Raw genomic sequence first — 12,922 nt, 5'->3', positions numbered from 1 at the left:
TTAAAATGTTTAATACAAATGAAAATTTCTGATTTAAAATTTTAAACACAAAACTCATTCTTTTTTTTATTTTTCAGATTTCGAGAACAGGGTAGCTTGAACTTGCCAAGGCTACGTAGCTATGTTATGACTTCCATGCTAGCTCGGACTCTTATCATCACCACCTGTGATATAATTGTTCACATTCTTTCTATTTGTAGAAAGAATGGATGAATGGATTTTTTTTTAAAGCATGGAGTATTATTGCTTAAGAAAAAATAGTTGTACTCAAGGACTACTTATTAATTTTAAAACTGATATTCAATGTGAAAGTGATTTTTATGTCACATTTAGACATACCTGATGTAGTGAAAGGGAACAGGAAAATAAGAGCATGTGAAAATAATTGTTTCTGATTGGCCTCTTGAGCACTTGCTGCCACATACAAATAAAAGGGCAAATTCATGAAATTATCTCCCCAGTTGGGTTAATGCTTATGGCCAGAAGCCCACTGATAAACCTTAAGATAAATTTTGTAAGCAACATAATGAAGGCTAAGGCAGTGCCTTCTAGATGACACAAATAACTTGGCTGCCATGACAGGGATTTAAACCTGGTCTTTCTGATTTCTAGGGCAATGGCTTGGGTTGTTTTAATATTTTCCTGTAGCAGTTATTTTCTCATTTGTTTTTCACTTCTCACATACCAAAGTGATGGATAATGTCACTCGTTACACAATGGATATAATATTTTAAGAAAGCTTATTTTTGCTTTTATTATTTTTTAAAATTACCATGGATGGTTGGCAAGAAAGGTTTTTTTTTAACTTATAATGTTTTAATTTTAGCCATTACTATTATTATAATTAAAATAGGGAAATTGAACTGAATGATTGGAAGGATTCTTCCAACTCTGACATTCTTTAAATTTATGAAAATATATTTTGGAAAAACTCATTTACTATTAACCATGACAATTGTCAGAAAGTATTAAAATTCTCAAAATTTGATGATTAAAATTAGAGGTGCTACTTTCTGCCTGGTTAGATTAAAATGCAGTATAACGGGAGAGAAAGAAGTTATATTTAATTGTTTGTTTAGTTATTTATTTTACTGGGGATTTAACCTAGGGGTGTTTAAACACTGAGCCACAGCCCTTTTAATTTTTTTTTTTTTTTTTTGAGACAGTGTCTCTCTAAGTTGTTTAGGGCTTCACTAAATTACTGAGGCTGACTTTGAACTTGCAATTCTCCTGCCTCAGCTTGGAATTATAGGCATGTACCACTGTGCCTGGCAAAAATTGTATTTTAACTAATTTCAGTAGCTACAAATTATTGTTGCTATTGAAGAGATAAATGAAAAAGAGAAAATATAGTATTTTGGAAGTATTAAGAAATGCATGATTATATATATAATTGAAAAGAATCAGAGTTCATTGGTCACGGTGATATTGATAGCTGTGTTGTGACACTGAAAGCAACTTGCCTGAGTTCAGCGGCAGTATTTTTTAAAGATGACACTACCAGGTGAAGCCCAACTGCTGTTATCATGTGCTATACTGAAATTTTACATTCTTAACTTCATACTGTTTTCTTTTTGCTCCTGCAGACTTTTATAGTATTGAACAAAGGGAAAGCAATCTTCCGTTTCAATGCAGCACCTGCTTTATACATACTGTCTCCTTTCAGTCGTCTGAGAAGAATATCTATTAAGATTTTAGTACACTCATATCCTTTCCAAAATATATACTTGAAAGATATTGAAGAGCAAAGTTTTTACTACTGTATTAGAATATAGGTTTTCGTCCTTTTGCATCTTGAATGACCCTGGTTTTAATTTATGGATTTCAATATAAATCAGTGTAGATTTCAGGATTAGGAGAATGCCATTATTAGCATTTTTATAATATTACTTTTATTTATTTTTCAAAAAACCAAAAGAAAAAAGAAAGAAAGAAAGAACCAAAACTATAAGCTCCTTTAGATTCTTTTCTAAGGAAAAGTTGTTCATATTTCAACAAGTATTATCATCCAGTATTCAAAGTTCCTATTGTGTCTCTTGTGTTCCTTGATTCTAAGTTACCTTATTCAGCATGCTTATCATGTGCACTATTCTGACAAACTGCATATTTATGACCATGAGTAGCCCTCCAGAATGGACCAAAAATGTAGAGTAAGTGGACATATATTTTAATATAGTTTCACATTATCATTTTCATCCTTTCCTTTACTTCTAGAAAGTTAGCTTCATAAAAATCATGATGTTTATCCTCATCCTATATAGTTGCTTTTCTTTAATTTATTTTTTTCTCAATGCTATTATCTCACTAGCAGTAGATTAGAATAATTTGATATAATATTTTCAAGAACAAACTCATCAGCTCCCTTGTCCTGTTCTTAAACATGTCATCTATCTCTTGTTCTTGAGTGTATTTTTGATAGGAGGAACCTACGAATTTTCTAGACAGACCTAACACCTATGTTCTTGGTTATTTCAAGCATCTCCTCTGTCTGGAAATGTTTCTGATATGTACATTTTAAGAATTTCTGGAAAGAACTTTATTGCAATTTATTTTAATAGAAAGTAGGTCCATAAACAAAGAGCATCTGCCAATAGATGTCTTTGGTTAATCAGAGGACATAAGTAATAAAGATTTACACAAAGCTATATTCTTTTCACACCTAATATACCTATGGGTTCCTGTGTTTAGGTACACTTTTACTGGAATATATACTTTTGAATCACTTGTAAAAATCCTTGCAAGAGGCTTCTGTGTAGGAGAATTCACTTTCCTTCGCGACCCATGGAACTGGCTGGATTTTATTGTCATTATTTTTGCGTAAGTACTCTCATTTTTTTGGAATGGCGAACTCATGAAAATCTCAGACAGCACTGTAATACAGTAAGAACAACCCATGGGGTCTGATTTTTCCTGCATACATAAGGGTTGCAGTTAACAGAACAAGAAGCTGTATGAAAGTTACTTGTTGATAGGTAAATAATACGTTTTTCAGATAGAGTATTTCCCATTCAAATATATATGACGTCAAGATTGATCACCTCGCTTCATGCTTAGCACTTGAGTGAATCACCTATGCAGTGCCAATTAGGTGCATTTTTTCCAAGATTTTACTTAAGAATCTTAAAAATCTGTAAGAAGTACAAAAATATCCTCAAGTTATTTATAAGTATGGTGCTCTTTTTATTAACTTGTATTATTCAAGGACTAATGGGGGGGCTGGGGGTGTAGCTCAGTGGTGGAGTGCTAACCTAGCACATGTGAGGCACTGGGTTTGACCCTCAGCACCACATTAAAAATAAATAATATAAAAGTATTGAGGCCATCTACAACTAAAAATTTTAAAAAGGGCTAATACATGTTTTAAAATAAAAAAGTATTTTATGGGAATTGTCACTATTTACTAGACCTAATATTAATGCCTTTTATATGCATTCCATATACATCTACAGTTTATATTTGAGGGAAATATTACATCAAGACATATTTTTTAAACAGAGAGAGAGAATTTTTAATATTTATTTTTTAGTTTTCTGTGGACACAACATCTTTATTTCATTTTTATGTGGTGCTGAGGATCGAACCCAGCACCCCACGCATGCCAGGCGAGCATGCTACTGCTTGAGCCACATCCCCAGCCCAAGACATATTTTTAATTTATTTGTATTGTTACTCTTCCCAAATGTGTTTCTCAGAAACATTTATTTATCTTTAGACTCAAACTTAGGTACAGTATTTTCTATTACTTTGAATCATAAAAGTAATCTATGTTCTTCGAATCCTTTAAGCAATTCAGAAGTGTCTTAAGATTTCTAGCCTCTGATTCCCTCACCAGAGACCACCTCCTTATTCATCAGACTTCCTATTTGGGGGTCACATATGATGTTGTAGTTCCATCTGCTTCCTGCCGATTAGAAACTTTATGCTAAAACAGATTACTCTTCTCGTAGTCTCTTTTTTCTATCGATGCAATTCATAACCATAAAATCATCCTCTTAAAGTGTGCCACATAGTATTTTTAGTATGTTCACAGATGTGTAACCATCACTATGGTCTAATTTGGAGACATTTTTACAAATGACCCTGGATCTGGACCCATCAGCAGGCACTTCCATTCCCTTCTTCCCAGACTCTTGGAAAACATTCACCTTTGTTTTTTTTTTTTTTTTTTCTTTATGGATTTGCCTCTTCTTATGAATGAACTCATATAGTATGCAAGTGTCTGACCTCTTTCTCTTAACACCCTGTTTTCAATGTTTTATAGAAATTTAAAAATCTGTATTACTGTAATGTTGCTGGGCTTGTAATTGAAGAATTTGTTTAAGCAGTTATGCAGTTGATATTACAGTTTCATCTTGTTTTCATCAAAGGAGCCAAAGCAAAACCAATTAGATTAAGTTAGTTAAAATTAAAAAAAAAAGACTTATAGAACTATGTGTTTAATAAAGAGTAACAAACAGAGAAACTACCTTGACTAAAGGCACAGGTAAGTATCATAGAGTCTATCTAAATTCTGAATAACTCTGATTTAATTCTACAGGTATTTAACAGAATTTGTAAACCTAGGCAATGTTTCAGCTCTTCGAACTTTCAGAGTATTGAGAGCTTTGAAAACTATTTCTGTAATCCCAGGTAAGAAGTAGTTGGTGTGAAATATTAGGCTACTCATAACTCCAACTGTTTGGGAGTTGTTCTTTGTCTGTTTGTGTGTGTGTTGTCACCGTGTTTGTGTATAAACTCCCCTATTGCAGATATGTGACAGAGTTTGTGGACCTGGGCAATGTCTCAGCGTTGAGAACATTCAGAGTTCTCCGAGCATTGAAAACTATTTCAGTCATTCCAGGTGAGAGAGGGATTAAACACAAGAGCTGACTTTGATCTTTTGGAGGAAAGATAAAATAAATTTCTCTTATGTGATTTTAACTAAGTGTGAGACCTTTCATTTTCCCACAATCACTATTAAAAGTCAGCCTTTGAGTTTAATCAGTTGCATGGGTGTTGGAGAATGAGGATGACCACGTTGGCTCACATCTCCACTTGAAATTTTCCCTCCTGTCTAAGGGCTCACTTTCCATTTGCTTTTCCAGGAAGGAAAATTTCAATTAATTTTAAATGCTTCCCATATATTTTGAAAAATAAGTAAGAAACATCAGCATGGGGGTATTGCATGAAACAGTTGTTTTATATCTCTCTCAACAAACCATTTCTTAATTGAAAATGAGTTCATTCTAAGTTGTCATTATGTGCTGCAATGCAGTTTCTTATTTGTTCTGGTGCCATTATAAAGAGATGGTTTGTTTGACCAGTGGTTTGAATTATAAGTTACAAAAATTATGTTACTAGTGAGAATGAATATGATTTGAGCAACCAAACTATTCATTAGACATCTTGAATATTCCTTGGGAATATTTTGCTATTATTAATCATTTGCTTTTCTATGTATAAACAAGGTATACATAAAATGTCAAATCTGCCCTTGTGAGCTAGTAGGCTTTTTTTGAGTTAGATAACTTAAGATCATTGACTTGATAGAGTGCATGCATTTCTAGGAAAGCTGGTGTTTTGTTTTTGTTTTTCATTTAGAGGTTTTGTCATTATGAACATATTCTTTTTTCTCTATTGACAGGCCTGAAGACCATTGTAGGGGCCCTGATCCAGTCTGTGAAGAAGCTGTCAGATGTCATGATCTTGACTGTGTTCTGCCTCAGCGTGTTTGCTCTAATTGGGCTGCAACTGTTCATGGGCAACCTGAAGCATAAATGTTTCCGGGATGAACTTGAAAATAATGAAACATTAGAAAGCATAATGAATACATATGAGAATGAAGAAGACTTGAAAAGTAAGAATGTCTCTGTAGTTGTTAAAAGGTTGAAATAATACTAAAAGCATTGCTCTCTTTTAACAATGAAATGTTGCTTAAATTTTAATTATTTAAAAATCATTCGAATATATAGAAAGTTGCTACAATGTGAATTTTTATCATGGCATATATGATTTTTATAAATCTGCCTGATTTTTAGCTTTCTAGCAGTTCTGGCAATAAGAACAGGGATAATTCCATAATTCTCAATTTCTGTAAGATAAAACAGAATCAATTTGTTATAGAAAAATAAATATATCTATGAATTAATAATATTAGCCATTTCATCTGACTATATATGATATATTTTATGTTATAGCTTTTTTATAACATATGCTAATATTTATTATATAATGTGATATATTATTTGAAAATAAAATCACATTTTACACTTTAATTATAATTGACATAGATAATAAGAAAAGTGCTAATATTAATAATCAAATATTAAAATATCTCTCTTTCCCATCCATGTCCTATGGGGGTGGTGGACTCGGAGTTCCTCTACCTGAAGCAGGCTAGTTGCAACATAAAGCTCTCAGAAAAGAATAGGGATGGGGGGATCACACTATATACAAAAGTAGTTTTAAAAAGGGAGGGCAAGACAGCTCTATGACTTAGGGGTTGAACTTCCACACTGGGAAGAGAGAGGGAGTAAGCCGCATTTCCTTTTTTTATACAAGGGAACTTCAAAAGTTTTCTACAGAACCTTCTTCACCAAATAAGGCAGGAGGTGGGCTGTCCAGGCCCAATGGGTCACACCCAATTCCAGAGCTACTTCCTATCCAGGGAAGACTAATCACTGATCACCTGCATTGTGGGAGGGGCCACAAAATAGCATGCAATGTTAGACCAAAATCTCCTTGGCTCAAGTCCAAGTTAAGATGCTCAAGTCCAAGCCCAGGAGTGTCCTCCCACATCTCCTGGTAATATTTCTATGGATTTGTCTAAAACAAAGCAGTTTACTCTGCTTTATCAATGCCACTCTTATAACCAGTGATAAGTTTTATAGCTTTTTCTGATGGCTTACAATATAGGTTGGTGGTATCATATCAACTATTAATTCAGTAGAATTAGTTCTGTAGGTACAACAGGAAATGGTCTGCTCTGTCTTGGAGTCTGCTTAATTCTGAATTATATTTTAGAGTGTCATATATAAAGCATGAACTGCATATTCACTGAACAGTTATTCCTTATGACAGTGTATTTCACAAAAGCTATTGATAAATATTAGGTAAAAATGAAATTAAAATTTTACTTTCTAACACCTATAGTGTTTCTGTATGTTGATGCTCACATGAACACATAAAATTTAATAGCTAATTTGATCCAGGGAAGAAGGCAGAAAAAAGAAGATGAAAACAGGAAAGCTAAAGGTTTATAAGAAAAGTAACTAATATATTTTCCTTTAATACTACCATTCTGTTAGGAATTTGGCACTTTTCTTTCTTTTTCATTTTCATCTACTGTTTTTGTCTGTATTTTGCTGCTGTGACTAAAAAGACAAGAACAATTTTAGAGGAGGAAACATTTATTTGGGGGCTCACGGTTTCAGAGATCTCAGTCTATATACAGCTGGCTCCATTTCTCAGGGCTCAAGGTGAGGTAGAACAACATGACAGAGGAGTGTGGTAAAGGGATGTGGCTTGCATGATGATTAGGCAGCACAAAGAGACTCCACTTTCCAGATACAAAATATATACCCCAAAGGCATGCTCCCAAAGACCCCCCCTCCTCCAGCGACACCCTACCTGCCTTAAATCACCACTCAGTTAATCCCAACAGGAGATTAATTGCTGGTTGGGTTAAGGCTGTTGGAACTCAATCATTTCTCTTCTAAATCTTCTTGCATTGTCTCACACATGGGCTTTTGGGGGATACCTCACATCCAAACCATAACACCTACTTTTCTAGTGTCTGATTTTTATAAATATGATATTGGATTCTACGTTTTATTTCCAGAGTATTTTATTTTTTAATTTACATATTGTAAACCTAATGTATCTGATGGATAATTGTTGATATTTACATTACTTTTTGTGAAATTGTAGCATTTATTTAAATTTAACTTTTTTCACAGAGTATCGTTATCATTCCTTTTATTCTGAATCTTTATTCCATTCTGAGTTTATAACTTGAATGTTTTTAAACCTTTGTTAAAAGAAAAACTTGGATAAATTTAACAGAATTTATCTGAGCAAAATGTTTGGTGAATCAGGCAGAATTCAGAACAGTAGAGGTTCAGAGAGCTGGACCCAATAATGTAGGCAGGCACTATTTATAGACAGAAGAAGGAAGTGACATACAGAAACAGCTGAATTAGGTATAGCTTGGCAGACTGGATAAATTGGCAGCCTATGATTGGCTAAAACACAATCACTTGTTATAAGAATGTTCCCTGAAGTTAGTTTATAATTTGTTTACATACTAAGCTAGGTTGCAGTTTCCTATGTATGGAGGCAGCTTTAGGACAAATTTAATTTAATAATTTCCTCCTTCTGGTCAGCTTCCCAATTTTGAGAGTTTGATTGAAACCTTGGGCATTGATGGCTCTCTGTCATCATAATAACCAACTTATTTGATCCCAGTATGAAATTCATATTTTTCTTATCTTGTCTGCTGGATGTTTCTTTATGTTCTATTGTTTTCATATTTTAACTGTAGTGAGACCATTTGATGTATAATTGATTTCTGCATATGAGCATTTAAAACTCTTGAGAATATTCAGAGCACCCAAGAACCTTTACATGGCTATTAGAATATTAATATATTGAAGAATACTCCATAACAGGAGTCCCCACAAACTTAACTGATCAAAATCAAATATGTAAAAAATTAGCTAGAAGAGGAATTTACTTCCTTTAATCAAGTAGTTGGTTGATGGCTTGAAACCAAGTTTCTTTCATACCGTATATATTTATCAAAGTGCAGTAGGATATATTAACTACTTCTTCAGTAAACATGTAGTTCAAAACTATCCTATTATTTAAAATAACTTTGGTAAGAAAATTTAAAGAAGTTTGCTGGGCAACTGTAGTCTTTTCAAGAGTCAGTTATAATAGTTAATGTTTGAGACTGATTTAAAATCATAACCTTATTTACATTTATGTCAAACCAGGAAAGGAATGTTCTACTAAAAGATGCCCATTTTGAGGGATTTATGCCTACTGGAAATTTCCTGTTTAATCCATAGTGCAAATTAGGAGTGAAGAACAATGTTTACTTTGCAATTGATTATGACTTGACAGTGCTAACATTAGAATTCATAATAACCCACATTAGCCCCTTATTTGTGACTTATTGAGACAGGAAGTTGCCTTGGCATATGGTTAAATGATCATGATAGCATTAAATCTTCCACAGATAAAAATGTTCTGAAGAGCACAAGAGACTGTTCCCTGTGGGTGCATTGAACATTAGGAGTCAGCAGTAGGCAAGACCTAGTGATATTTATCAAAGGCTCCATTATTTAATTGTTGCATGGTTGGAGGCTACCATCAATTAAGGGATTAGATTTATAAATTTGTTTACAAACTTTCAAGTTCTCTTTGTTGCTTTTCTTACTTAATTTCTTGTATAATTTAGCTGTATATTCTTCACTATAGATTTTAGCTATTTTCATATTTACACAAAGAATCTGAATACAAGAATATGAAAATTTATTAAAAAGGACTAAAAGTGCAATTTGAACAAATAGTCACACTTGGAATACAAGTGAAATTTGTTAAAGGGTGAACTAGAAAATTTTTTAAGCTCATGTAAGGATTTAGGTTTTACATGACATATCCAACATTTAGGTAGATTCACTACAAAAGCTGTTGATTATGAAGTCTTAATTATGACATTATCTGGCCAAGCATAAACAGAAAGTAAGCACAGGAAAAAGAGGAAATGGGCAAAGTTTTCATGATGACAGAAAAGAAAAGTCTGGATTCATCTCAAGAAAACTTTCCACATCTAGGTTGTTACCTGCTTCTGAGAAGGAATCTCAAAAGGTTAGTTTTATCTTCAGGTCTCAAATGGATGTACAGTAGGGTCCTCTTGAGCTAAGAGATGTGAGTCCAAGATTGAAACCATGAAATTTTGCTGCAGTAGGGGTGATGAGGAGACCTTGGTATGATCTCTTCCAAAAGGGCTCAAGGGCAAACGTCTTTTATTTTACTTTGAAAAGATCCAGTCTCTGGGTTCTAACTCATGAAGGGTTTGCCTGTCATCACTTGGTGTCACGAAGGGCTTTTATTCCCTGTTGTCAAACTTTGCTTTGGAATTACACATAACAGCCTTGTAATGTTGAATCAGTTCAAATTCTATTTAAGAACAGGAAATACATGTAGTACTATGAGGGGAAGACACCTTCAAGTGATTATTTTATAAGGCTTTAATCCACTAGAGGTAGATCTCACCTCTATCAAGACCAATAGGGACACCTTTAGCCAAGACAATCCAGTCAGTCCTCTCAGTTTTCCCTAATGCCATTGTGTTTATTATATCTCGTTTAACTATTTTGTAACCTTCTGAGTTAAATAAGTTTTCCTTATCACTGGAGATTTCTCTAGGAATGCCTCATGGAGAATACATACCTTCTAAAAACTTTTTAGCTATGCTACATCATTGACCTTCCTATGTGGATAAACTTTCATATGCCCAACATTTATGTTGATAATTGGAAGAAATCCATTCATAAATTTTCAAATGATGCTATAGGTGACAGAAATGTATCACCCAAGGTTTTTATTTATTGTCTTAACAAGTTCATGGGTTTGATAATCCAAACATTGGCTTTAATTCATTTTAGCAATTTTAGAACAGTCACCTAAGCAATTATTTCATATGTTTTTTTAATCATCTTAACTATTCCATGAGTCATGGAATGCAAAACTCTTAAGTATGGAAGCTTTAAGGACATAGCCAAGACCAAGCATCCATCTCTGCATGAGACCACATTTAACACTGGGTTTACATTATTTTAAATACAACTTTTATTTCCCCAAATCAGGTGCTCAGATTTTGAAGAATTTCATTCAATTTCTGAAAAATTACTAAGAATAAATCCATAAAAATAACTCAAAGAAGTTTGAGCATTACTATTTGAAATTACTTTTCATATAATTTAATATATATATGTGTATATATATATATATATATATATATATATATATATATATATCCCAACTAATTTAATGTATTTATTTTCATAAGAAGAAAGCTCCCTTGATATGTTCCAAGGGCCCATTGAAAAAATTCCAGAATTAACTTGAAATCAATAGAAATATTTAATATATCACTAGATTTTGAGAAGTTTATCAAAAATATTAAGAGGTCTAAAACACTTGCTAGATTACAGATCACATGAATAATAGTCATTCATTTAATCATAGTGACAATTTAAAGACTTCAAAAGGAAATAAAAGGAAATACGAAAATCACATAGTTGTAGAAAAATATTATGTCTTTTAATAACAAGGACTCAAATTTTCTAAAGCTATCAAAAGACTAATAAATACAGTAACAATTGATAACATAGAATTATCTTGGTAAAACACAGAATCTTGGTTTCCTAGATCAATTACCTAAAAGATAAAGAATTTTTTTTTAATTTCTTATTAAGAATGGACAAAAACTCCAAGAAAACTTAGTTGTTTTAACAGAGAGAACTAAATTCTAGTTTTGTATCAGTGTACTTTTTATATTTATACTAAAAAATTTTTAGAAAAACTTACAAAATAGTTCTCTTAATCTTATCCAACTAGATCACATATAAAATTTCTTTCACAAAAGTTCATCTTCTCTAGCACATCTGACCTTGGTACAGTCCTTCAGTTATTTGTTCTATACTTTTCTCTTTTGTTGTTTTGAAATAACCAGCCACTTGACTTCAGGACAAAGATTACACTCTTACTTCCTTAACAAAACAAAGCAGCCTCACAATCTTATAGCTTTTCCCTACCCAAAGTAAAATTTACCTTCCTCATATACCTGCATATAGAGTTGTTTTCTTCCTATTTCTAGTAATTCTACTTATATATTAGAATTATTAAATCTTAGTGACCTTAACTCTGCTCTGGAAGTGAACAGAGCATTGCATGAAAAAAATGGGGGAGTTGCAGAGGCCCGAGGTCAGACTGAGACAGTGACAGAGGTGAATGAGAGGTCGAAAATAAGAAAGGATAGTATGTATAGACAACACTTCAAGAAATTTGATTGTAAAGGGCATTTAAATAATGGGGCAATGGCTAGCATTTTTTTTAAAAAAAAACATGGGTTTGACAGTAAATTCTCTAGAAGTATAAATGGAAGAGTATTAATATATGGATTAATTCAGGAAGATAGGCAAAATCAAGGCCTTGAGAAAATAACAGAGCTGAGGAAAGATCTCTGCTGAAGCAGAAAGACAGATGGTGGGGTAGGCTGCAGAGTTATTGAAAGGTGATTAAGTTCAAACCCAAGGGCTTTTATTTCCCTAGGGAAATATAAAATGTAATCATTGGCTAAGAGTGCAAAAGGAAGAGGAGAAATCTACAAAGGGTTTGAGGAAATGAACTGTATGATCATATTAAGGAATGGAAAATTGAAATTATTTTGATTGCCAATTTGATATTAAAAAACATCTATTCAAAATATATCAATTCACTTGGTTGGAAGAATTTCTCCACCAATATTCAGTCATTTGGGAGCAAACATGAAAAAGAAAGGTGCCAGATTATATGTAGGTTGTGGTTCTGCCAGGTTAGCATGATAAACACAAAGATGCATAGAAGGTGAGGTTATTAAGGGAATGATGATAATGAGCGCCCATGGGTTTAATCTGGACAAGGAAAGAACTGAACTCAAGAGTCAGTTGCTAGATCATGCAAAGTGCTGAGGTAAGTGAATTGGCATTACTGAAGAAATCAAAGAGTTATAATGGTAAAGGCAACCTACATAGGAAGCCTGAATATAATCGATATTGTTTTCTTGTTCCTATAGCAAAACCTTTTCAGAGGTGTTTTTAAAAATCCATTATCAAATAAATAAACTCATTGTCTAGACTTTTGTTTAAAAATGTACAATATATAGATTCCCCTT

At 33.0% G+C, this 12,922-nt stretch overlaps 1 protein-coding gene and 1 long non-coding RNA gene across 4 annotated transcripts in view; one reads left to right on the top strand and one right to left on the bottom strand.

Annotated features, from left to right (window-relative positions):
- Positions 1-12,922, top strand: part of Scn9a (sodium voltage-gated channel alpha subunit 9) — an 86,138-nt gene that overhangs the window by 645 nt on the left and 72,571 nt on the right. For 2 of the 3 annotated variants that reach the window (XM_058580150.1, XM_046447200.2), the window contains exons 2-6: positions 1,587-1,705; positions 2,061-2,150; positions 2,689-2,817; positions 4,538-4,629; positions 5,624-5,836. In XM_058580150.1, the coding sequence (XP_058436133.1) occupies positions 1,587-1,705; positions 2,061-2,150; positions 2,689-2,817; positions 4,538-4,629; positions 5,624-5,836 (643 nt within the window). Of the gene's footprint in view, positions 1-1,586; positions 1,706-2,060; positions 2,151-2,688; positions 2,818-4,537; positions 4,630-4,748; positions 4,841-5,623; positions 5,837-12,922 lie in introns of all 3 variants that reach the window. The other variant, XM_058580151.1, reaches the window with a different exon arrangement.
- The window catches only part of LOC124094475 (uncharacterized), a 60,452-nt gene that overhangs the window by 19,778 nt on the left and 27,752 nt on the right, over positions 1-12,922 (bottom strand). The gene's annotated exons all lie outside the window — the stretch shown is intronic.

This window comes from Marmota monax, unplaced genomic scaffold, assembly GCF_021218885.2.
Source record: "Marmota monax isolate L192 unplaced genomic scaffold, Marmota_monax_Labrador192_F-V1.1 WCK01_AAM20220418_F8-fsc00007, whole genome shotgun sequence".
In the NCBI taxonomy this organism is placed as follows: Eukaryota; Metazoa; Chordata; class Mammalia; order Rodentia; family Sciuridae; genus Marmota; species Marmota monax.
The sequence above is the reverse complement of the archived record's forward strand: the minus strand, read 5'-3'. Positions and strand labels throughout refer to the sequence as shown.